At 29.9% G+C, this 10,570-nt stretch overlaps 1 protein-coding gene across 3 annotated transcripts; it reads right to left on the bottom strand.

Moving 5' to 3' along the window:
- Positions 1 to 5,953: 5,953 nt before the first annotated feature.
- LOC101513501 (26S proteasome non-ATPase regulatory subunit 11 homolog) lies at positions 5,954 to 9,396 on the bottom strand. 3 transcript variants are annotated; one of them, XM_073369021.1, is made up of 2 exons: positions 9,002 to 9,396; positions 5,954 to 7,568 (listed from the first exon to the last, which is right to left on the bottom strand). In XM_073369021.1, the coding sequence occupies exon 2, from the start codon at positions 7,543 to 7,545 to the stop codon at positions 6,277 to 6,279; it is 1,269 nt and encodes a 422-aa protein (XP_073225122.1). In that variant the 5' UTR covers positions 7,546 to 7,568; positions 9,002 to 9,396; the 3' UTR covers positions 5,954 to 6,276. The 3 variants fall into 3 exon arrangements, with proteins under 3 accessions (XP_073225122.1, XP_012571699.1, XP_073225121.1); XM_012716245.3 differs by having other exon boundaries at positions 9,179 to 9,395; XM_073369020.1 differs by having other exon boundaries at positions 9,188 to 9,395.
- Positions 9,397 to 10,570: the final 1,174 nt, after the last annotated feature.

The raw sequence follows: 10,570 nt of genomic DNA, 5'->3' as shown, positions 1-10,570 counted from the left end.
ATATATGATTTTTTAAATTTATAATTTTATGTATATAAATAGGTGTGAGTGTGGGAAGGGAAATCCGAACCCCATTACAGGAGGATATGGCGATTAAATTTCACACCTGCTATGAAAACGGAGGCAGATGCAAGTTTCCCCCGATTAATTGGATCCGGAGTGGAGGAGGCAAAATCTACCCCAACCCGCCCCGTTGCCATGCCTAATACGACCACACTTATGCTAATTTTCATGTATTGATTGTGTAAATAGTTTTACATAATCGATATCACCGATCATATACATAATTTTACACTACTAGAAAAACACATTTTAGCTGCCAATTTTAGCGTCAGCAACCGACTCTGACGCTAACTAACGGCGGTCAAGCGAACACTAGTACGCACATTTTTTTTGGGGTTTTTTAATGGTGAGTGTCGGTCAGGCCAACGCTAAGTAAAATATGATAGGCGCTAGTTTATTTTTTTATTTTAGTCAACATCACAGCGTCGAATTGACCGACACTACATTGTTTGATTGGAAAAAATTTATTTTTTAATCCTATTAAAAGTAACCAATATTTTTTTTATTTGTCTACGTGTGCATTATTATAGTATCTATTTAATCAACCAAATTAAAAGTTTTGATGCATTTATCCATTCAATTTTAACTCAAATAACTTAATAAATTGGTTTTATAATTTAAATTAAAATTTTAATATTAATTTTAACTAAAATCATAACAAAAAACTTTATTTAAAAATAGTTCTAAAATGATAAAAATTTAAAAATAATAAATCTAAAATATAATCAAAATCATTTATAAATGATATGTTATTTAATTATGAGTGATTTAATTTAACAATATCAAAATATATTAATTTTTGAATGTAAAATAAAATTGTTAAAAAAAATAAAAATATTATGTCAATTGTAGAAAAATAGAGTAAAATTGACTGATTTTTGTAGTCCCCAGTAGATATGGATGTTATTATTTTTTTTTTAATTTTATTCACAGTTTATTCGAAGCTACATTTTCTAATCGTTGTAAAATTGAGATTTTCATTTTTTTTAAGCGAACAAATAAGTATCTTTTTTTCAATAAACCTTTATTATTCCCTCACTCTCTTTTTTTCCTTTACTTTTGTTCTCTCTCTCTCTCTTTTTCACCCTAACCCCACGACAGCAGCCTTGCAGGCGCCTCCTTCCTTCTTTCTTCGTATTGTGCCGCCCTCGTTTTCCCTCACTCACCAGAAAACTCTCTTGATTTCCCTCTCTTTCCCCCTCATTCACTAGCTCTCAATTTTCCTTGTTCTCACTGCCGCGAACCCAGGCGTTGCCTTCGCCCAAAGTCGCGAACCCACCACCACCATTCTTGGTTTCCCTCATTTTTACTCTCTCAGCGTCATCTCTCTGTCTCTGTGTCTCTTTTGATGTCTTCAACCGAATTGTTGGTTTTTAGGATTATTTTTAATTTAGAGATTTGATATCCATTGTTGGTTTGCTATCTATTTTCTCTTTTTAGCAATTTCAGTTTAATACAATCTTATGGTTCATTTTTTGGAAATTTTGTTGTTTACTTGTTTCTTCAAAATCAATGTACGACCCTTCTTAATTTTAAATATACTTTTTCCATTTGCAGTTGAATGTTTTTTTCTGTAAGGGGTTTTTGTTCATTGTGGTTTAGGAATATGCTGAGGTTTTAGAGGAGAAATGGCTTTGGTTTTGGTTTGCTTCATTTGCAATAGAATGCATAAATTATCAACTATGGGGAGAAATGGTTGTGGTTTGCAAAAATTTGCAATTAGCATCGGCTTTGTACGACGCTAATATTTTATTTTTTAAGTGTTGACCACTAGTGTTGGATAGACTGATGCTGTATCATAAATAAAGTTGACTTTTATTTTGACCGTAGCATCGGACAGACCGATACTAAATATTTTGTTGACTACAATTTGTTGATTGTAGCGTCGGTCTTCCGACGCGAATAAGCTGTTACAAATGACATGTCAATGTATATAACTAGTAGCGTCGGATGTTCTATTTTATTGATAGCGTAGGCTTGGCCGACGCTAAGATAGTCTCGGATAGTATTTGGCCGACGCTACGTATTAGCTTCGACCGTTTTAACATAGGCTCGACACCGACGCTAATCTGACGCTAAATCAACGTTAGCGTCAGTTTATGGCCTATTAACATCGGTTTTTTGCCAACACTAAATTCAGTTTTTCTAGTAGTGTTAGAAGTAATTTCGACAAAAATCAAATATTACTAATGAGATAAGAAATATGATTAATTTAAAGTCTAAATATTAAATTCTTATTTATTTACCTTATACCATTACACACGTATATGTTAAAAACACCACAAATCCTACAATCTTCAAGTATATTTTAGCTTAACTTCGTGTACTGGACATAATTAGAAAGACTTAATGGTGGTGGGGTATAATACAACTAAGAAATCTGAAGTCAACTTCATATATTTAAAATCTGGTATCTTTAATATTGTCTCGTCAATATAAAATTAACAATTTAAAAATAAAAAAATATTTCTATAAAGTAAGTACATCTTTAATTTTTATGAGTTAACTATTACACAGCGAAGAAGTATGACCGAAAGAAATTAATAACGAAGATTGAAAGTAAAAGCTAAAGGTGAATAATTTAAACAATGGAGGTTTGAAGGTATGTATGTATCAACCACAATTCTCTTACTCTCACTATTATTTTAAGGGATACTTTTGCTTTCTAAAAAATAATATTGTTTCTTTATTCTTACTTTCTAACCAACTAAATATCAATAAAGAGAGAAGAAGACATTTCTTTCATACATATTTCAAATAATAATAAAAGAATCATTCTCTTTTTTTTTTGGCCTTTTTCTTACTCCCTAAGTTATTTCTCACCCATTCCTTTCAAAGCAATTTCAAAATTAAAGAAAAAACTTATGCTGAAAGACAAAAGTAGATCCAAAAAAAAAACACTAATTAAAAATAATAGCGAAATACATCATATCCTTTGGTCCTTTTAATATTTAAATCTATCAAATAAGTTTTTTAAGGTTGTTAAGTAACATATTGATGACATAGAAATGAGTAAATTTATCTTCTTTAATATTTTCTCTTAATTTACAAGAAATTCGTGTTAACTTCCAAGTGACGTGTTGGTATTTTATATGTGCTTGATTTAAACATCAGATAAAAAATATCATTTTATTTATTAATTATAAATATTTATTTTATATTTTTTATTAATGATAAAAATTTATTTCATATTTTTTAATATATATCAATGACAAATATTTGTTATAATTTTTTTTATTTATCAATATAAATATTTATCTCGTGATTTTTATATTTATTATTCACAAATATTTATTTCGTATTTTTTTTTTAATATTTATCAATGACATAAATGTGTTTAGTGTTTTATTAAATATTATTAATAATAAATATTTGTTTCATTTTTTTTATCATTGTCAAATATATGTCGTACTCTATTTATTTATTTATTTATCATAGACAAATATTTGTTCATCTTTTTTATGCATCAGTTATAAATATTTATTCAGTATGTTTTTAATATTTATCAATGACAAACATTGTTCTTTGTCTTCTCTTTTTTGTGTTTTTTCCTATGTCTAAAATTGAAGAAGGAAATTTCAATATTTTAGTATTATTTTTTGCTAGGGTTCTCATATCTTACATTACATTGATAGTTGGAAGATAAAAAATAATATATAGATGGAAAAAATATATGGTTGGGTGATTTTAATTTTTATATTTATTATTAACAAATATTTGTCCTATGTTTTTTTTAATATTTATCAATGACAAAGACTTGTCCAGTATTTTATTAAAATTTATTGATAATAAATATTTGTTCAATATTTTTTATTTATTTATTACTGCCAATATATGTTCTATGTTTTTTTTTATATTTATGATAGACAAATATTTTCCTCTTTTTTTTTTTTATGCATCGGTTACAAATATTTATTTATTGTGTTGTTAATATTTATTAATGACAAATATTCATTTCATATCTTTTTTTTTTCAATGATTAAAGTTGAAGACAATTTCAATTTTTTTAATATTGATTTTTTTCTAGTGTTATCGTATCTTATATTGATAGTTAGAAGATATAAATGAATGTATAGTTGAAAAACATATATAGATCAGTGATTCTGTGTTGCATATATAATAATAATTAGAAAGTTAGTATCTGGTTGTACAATAAATTTATATGAAATAAATTGTCATTTTTATCTATACAATTTGGCAATGCTTAAAAAAGAAAGAGGACAATATTGAGTTTTATTTATTTATGTGATAGTGATTTATTTCTTACTAAGATAGTTATATGTCTTTTGTAAAAAATAAATGTAGTTACCATTTTTTTTGTAGTTATTTCTTTTATTCATTCTTTCTTTTCTTATATACTTGTTTACCTCCAAATAATGATGTGACAAAAAATAAATGAGAATAAATTTATATTATGGTAGTTGTTTCTTTTCTTATATTGATAGTAAATTTGATATTGGTTAAAAATGAAGATGACAATATTGATATTTTTATAGTTATTTTTTAGATAAGATAAAACAATGTAGTTATATATTTTTTGTTAGTTATTTTTTTTCTCTTTTGTTCTTTCTTTTTTTTTTTTTTAATTTATTTATTTATTGTAGATTTGGCAATGGTAAAAATGAAGAGGATATCAAATAATGGTGTGACAAAAAACTAAATGAGGATAAATTTATATTTTATATAAATGTTTTTTTTTTCTTCCTATATTGACAGTGAATAAGAATTTATTTTGCTTCATGTGACTAAAACCCTCTCATATGAAAACGAAAATATTGCACTGTGAGAGAATTTTTTAGGAATTTCCAGTAAATTTCAAATCCTTTACTTTTCTTTATAATATTTTCAACATTAATAAGGTTTTACTCTTAAGTATTTTCATCACATCCTCTTCAAAAAGACTCTCTAAAAATTGAGTGATTCCTTTATTTTTGTATTTATCTCTTTCCTTTTAAATCTTTCCCTTTATTTTCCTCCTAACTTTTAAACATAATCTTATGAGTTTGGGAGTTGATTTTTATAGAGTTTTAGAGTATTAAATTTATATTTTAATATATAAATGATCATATAATACTTCAATTAATATTTTGATCGATGTTATCATTTATTTTATAATTTATTTAGTCTACAAATGAAAAAAAATATTCTCCTATCTTTCTCCCCAAAATCCAAGTACCAACCATATCTTTAGTAACCGAAATAACACTTTGTTTATGTGATGAAACTTCCTTCTTCGATGAGAAATAGGCAAACGAAATCAAAACAAGGCCAGGCCCATTTCTATGCATGGTCCAATACCCAATCCATTAAAACTTTTATAAATATCAACGGAATGGCCAAAAAACTTGCCACAAAAAATTATGAAATGGCCGGACAAAAATTACCATGAAAATGTATTGATAATTTTGAAGCAGTTTATTTGTGAAAATGTTTTCTGTTATTATATTTTAAATATTTATTTTAAGATGACTTAAAGATAAAATTATAAATAAATTTGAAATATTTTTATGTAACTTAAAATAATGGAGCAAACAAAATTTTAAAAACATATTATGGATTAAAATTAATATATTGGTTCCTATATCTGGCGTTGCCAGATTTTTTAATACCACATCATTCGACCAACATTAAGGTTAGATAAATGGAATTTACCACTAATATATTTGATTGAGAGAAAATATTAAAGAAGATAAATTTGTTCATTTTTTATTTAATAATTCAGTATAAGAGGAGGAGACTATAGAGAACCAAAATTATTTTCATTCAATTTCGACTCCTCCAATATTAAAAAGATTTAGAGACAGGAATTCAATTTAACGCAAAAATATTATAAGGACTATAACCATAAATGTAACGCAGTTCGTCAAAACAAAAGTGTAACACAAATAGATATAAAAGTATAAAATCATATAAATCTTAAATATCATCCCTCTCCTTTTGAGTCACAAAATGGGAGTGATTTCCCCTCCTTCACCTTTTATCCCCCTACTCTTAACCAAAGAGAACACCTAATTAAAAAATAAAATCACACTCCTCTTAATCCTTTGTAATAATGCATAAGCCATTTTAAACATTCAATTCAACACCGCCAGAAAAGGTTTTCACAATTTTTGAGTTTAACAAAAGAAACTAAACAAATGATATTACTAATCAGCACGGAGAAGAAAACAGCGAAGAAGTAATGTGGCACTGGAGTAAAAATAAGTAAAGAGCTCACGCCATTATCTTGGCAGATCTAACATAAAGACTGTCGACGACTTTCCCGACATTGGAAATGGTCTCTAAAGTTGCAGGATATATCGCATCAGTCTTGGGATCGTCAAAAATGATGAGGCATCCAGCACCTTGATCCAATGTCCCAGCAAACTTCTTGTCCAAAATCATCTGAGACATCTTCCGCTCCACGTGGTCAATGGGAAGCTCAATAAGCTCTGCAATATGAGCAATCTCAACTCTTGAGAATGGCTCAATCAATCTACACAGATTCTGCTCCAGAAGGGTATCGTATAGGGACGAAAGGTGTCTGTGGACAATTGGGTCTTCCTCCAACTGTGCCTTGTAGTCCTGCAAAGCAGTTTCGAACAACTTAAGGGATCGCTTTGAATGAGCGTCGGCAACAGCTTTCATAGCGTCCAAGTCTGGTCCAACATATTGCAATCCTGCCTTTGAAGAAATAATTCCAGCCACATCATCAGCTTGACTCACCATGATCTTACACAACAACATATATTTCAGGCTGAAAACAGCTTTGGGGTCTTCAAGAGCATTAAAAGACTCGAAGGCTTCAAAGAAATAGCTGTATGCAGTTTTGTAATCTTTCTCCTCGGCATGCAGTATTCCACTCTGCAGATCTATGGCACCTTGTTGAGCAGGAGGCACATAAATAGCATTTGCAGCTGTTCTTGCGGCTGTGAGGGCAGCTTTTGCCTTTGGAAGGTTTCTTAATGAGAAGTGTAGCTTACTTTCCAGCAAGTCGATGTCTACGAGAAGAAGCTTGTCATCTAATCTCCTAACCTCTTTGACCAACCCAGAAAGAAGAGTCAAAGCTTCAGAATACTCCTTAGTTTCCATCAAAAGCGCTGCAAGCCTTGCTTCAACTCGTTGCCTCAGAAAAGTACGCTTTTCAGCACGAGTCCATTGCACCATTTCTTTACAGAGTGAAATTTGTAGATCAGATGTTCCTGGTATTTTAGCAACCGAGTCAATTATTCCCCTTACAATCTTTGCAGTTTTTGCCTTAGGAATCAAGGAGAAAAAGGGCCTCAATTGGGTGAGAAGGCTGCGCAGATCCTCTCCTCTGTTCTCTTGCCTGAGAAGGTCGGTAAGGTTTGTGATGGCCTGCTCTTTCATACGCAAAGCTTCTGGTGAAGAAGAAGGATCATCAAGTACGCGATAAAGAATGGAGATCGCATCAGAAGGGTCTTTGGCCTCCAATGCCTGAGCAATTGAATCTGTTGTGGCAGGAAGATAAGATGAAGACATGGCTTCTGCTTGAAGAAAAACTTCTGTAAGAAAACATTAGTAAATGATGAGAAACATTTAAAACTAGCAGCTTCTACATTACAGGCAGCAACTTTATTTGTGCAAATTACTATATTGTCTTGTCGCTGCTTCTATCCCATAAAATTGTGTGCTCATAAATTAATCATACAAAGGGATAAAATTTGTTGCATACTTTCACTTAAGAACAAGGGGTAGTCAAATGAATGGGTTATACAAAGTTCTCTCCTCATATGGGTTAGACAGGCAGAATGTGTACGTCACAAACACTAAGGCTTGTATTGTGTTGATCAAAATTTGTCATTTGCTATCGTTATTCAAATTGGTCGGAGTAATTAAATATATAATTTTAGTCATTGTTGTCAAAATTGCAAAATGTACAACATTAGTAACCACTGAAGACATTCCCCAAAAGAGCCAAATGCAATATAAAAAAGTCGAGAGGTATTCATATACCATGAAAATACAGCATAAAACAAAAATATATTTCCTTTCAAATTAAAAACCAACAAACGAAGAAGCCAATATTTTGGAATATTTCATCACTGCTAATCTTTGGAATCTTTTGGAAAGGAATACAAGGTTGAAGTTGGATCAAAAGAACCTCAGAAAATATTTTGGAGTAGTTTGTCTTGAGATTACAAAAATATTATAATATCAAATTATCAATGCATCTGTTTATTCCCCAAAATATAGTGCAGTCAGAAGTTAATTAATTCTCCAGTGTTTTCTCCAGTGTTTTTTCTTGAAGTGTTATTGATGTTATTTACAATAAAGTCACAAACCAATTAGCCCAACATGTCAAAAAAGGTTAATGTGAATAATTAAAATATGCAAAAGTATGTCACTTTGAAAAGCTCTACTGTACCAATGGAAGCAGAAATTGTTGAATGAATTTAGCCATCTATCATAATCTAAATGAGACTTAAAATGTGTGTGGAGAATATAATCTATCCAATCACAAAAGCTCATCTCCCCTCAGTTTAATTCTAATAAGATTGATTCTCAATATTTCATGCCCCATCTACGTCTCCAAACTTATCCTCACCCAAACAGAAAACAGGCTAAGAAGAAAATAGTTATAAAAGAAGACCAAGATCAAACATGACCTAATACAACAAATCAAATACAATAAGATAATAAATTGGCATTTGTAGTTCAGTTTTAAATACACTGCAAGTCTGCAACATTAACTGATATAAACAAGTTTCTTCTGGTATTGAATGAGAATGGAAACTCTATACACATTAGAGACAGTTGCAATTTTTGTTTTTAAGATATGCATTAGGAGGAGAACAATTCCAACTTAAATCCAGCAATTCTATTTTAACTAATGAGAACGCAAAACTAGAGACAAGATTCTTGCACCATATCACATAAATTAAACCCTAATAATTGAATAGGTAAATAACGGTGTTGATTAGTTCAAGGTAGTTACTATGTTGCTCTGAATCGAACCGCTTTATCGTGCAATCGCGGTGCGGAGTGGAGATCTTCTGCGATGCAGGTCTCTCGATCGGCTATCGCGGCCGCAAATCGCGCTGGAATCGCATCCTCGCGCGCGGTACAGGACAGAGGAAAGAAATCCGAAAATGAAGAATGAAAAAAGGGAAACCTGGATTACTTTGGACACTGTTTCTGGCGGGCTTTCTTCCTACGACGACCAACTCCGGCTGAGTTTTGCGGCGAGTTGAGTTAGTGTAACTACAGCTTGTGTTTGTGATACAAAGGGCGAAGTGGCGGTGAATAATGGAACTGTATCGTGCTTAGGATTAGAATGTTAAATCATACCAAATTTTGTTCATTTTAGTCTTTAAAATCATAGAACCTTCGAACTCTAAAATAAACTGAAATTAACATTCCAATTATTAAAATGTTTTATTTTGACGTTATAGCGGTAATGAAATTATTTTTCAAATTTAATTCTTTTTCTTCTTCTGAAATATGGATTAAAATATCAATGTTCTACCACCTGAGACTAAAATTATAATTTATCTAAATTTAGAATTGTTTTTTATAATTTGATTTTAAAGTATATTTTCAACAAATCAAAGACGATTTTATATTTTAGACAGTAGTGATTTCATATAATTCATCGAAAATATTCGTCCTTATGTATTAAAGTATAAATTTTTCTATGTATTTCCGGATCAAATATTTGTTTTGATGTAGTATTAGATTTTTTGTTCTAAAATTTTGAAATGGACCAGTTTTTTAATGTATATTGTTATGTAAAAAAACACAATTCCCATACAAGATAAAATAGCTAATCAATAAACTATGCATCAGAGCATAACATATAAGGAAAGAAAAATAATTGATTAAAAGCTGTTAATATTTTATACTTTTAATTGGGAGATAAAACAAAAAATAAATATTCATTTAATTTTTTATCGTGTAATAAAATTTAAATGAAATTAAAGAGTATGCTCTATTAGTATAATACTATTTTACACTAATATCCAATAAAAAGTCATTACTTTACCACATTATTTTTTAACTGAACAAATGACACTTTACCTTGACAGTGGCCATTACATTCGATTAAATTTATTAAGTATATTTTTTAGTAAGTTTCGAGATTATAAATTTAAGATAGTCAAATTCTGAGTTAAGTAAATCTACTTCAAGAACTCTTGGCATTTGAACCTTCTTTACAGTCCCATTTCGGCTGCTATGTGCACTTCTTTAAATTAAGTATGTTATTATCATTGAGAGTAAAATGTTAACATTTTGGTCATCTCAATTTTACTGATAATCTTGAAGGCGGATATACTGCTAACTCTGGGTAAACGTGGCTTACAGATAAAAAGGAGAGTTAGCAATGATAAGATTTTCATTTGATGTGCTTGTCATGACTCTATCCCTACTTTGTTTAGGCTAATTCCTTTATTTGAATGGATTTATGGTGGAGTTAGAAGGTTCAAATTTTATTCATCTTTTCACCATATTTCTCTCACAACTGAGTTCACAGTTACAAGAATGCTTTGAGGGCAGAGTGAGGCAA

The sequence above is a fragment of the Cicer arietinum genome, chromosome 5 (assembly GCF_000331145.2).
Source record: "Cicer arietinum cultivar CDC Frontier isolate Library 1 chromosome 5, Cicar.CDCFrontier_v2.0, whole genome shotgun sequence".
In the NCBI taxonomy this organism is placed as follows: Eukaryota; Viridiplantae; Streptophyta; class Magnoliopsida; order Fabales; family Fabaceae; genus Cicer; species Cicer arietinum.
Note: the sequence above shows the minus strand (reverse complement) of the source record. Positions and strands in the feature narration are given on the sequence as shown.

What these genes read in the sequence shown, in the direction of transcription:
- LOC101513501 (XM_073369021.1), bottom strand. Translation starts at nt 7,545, where the DNA reads ATGTCTTCATCTTATCTTCCTGCCACAACAGATTCAATTGCTCAGGCA.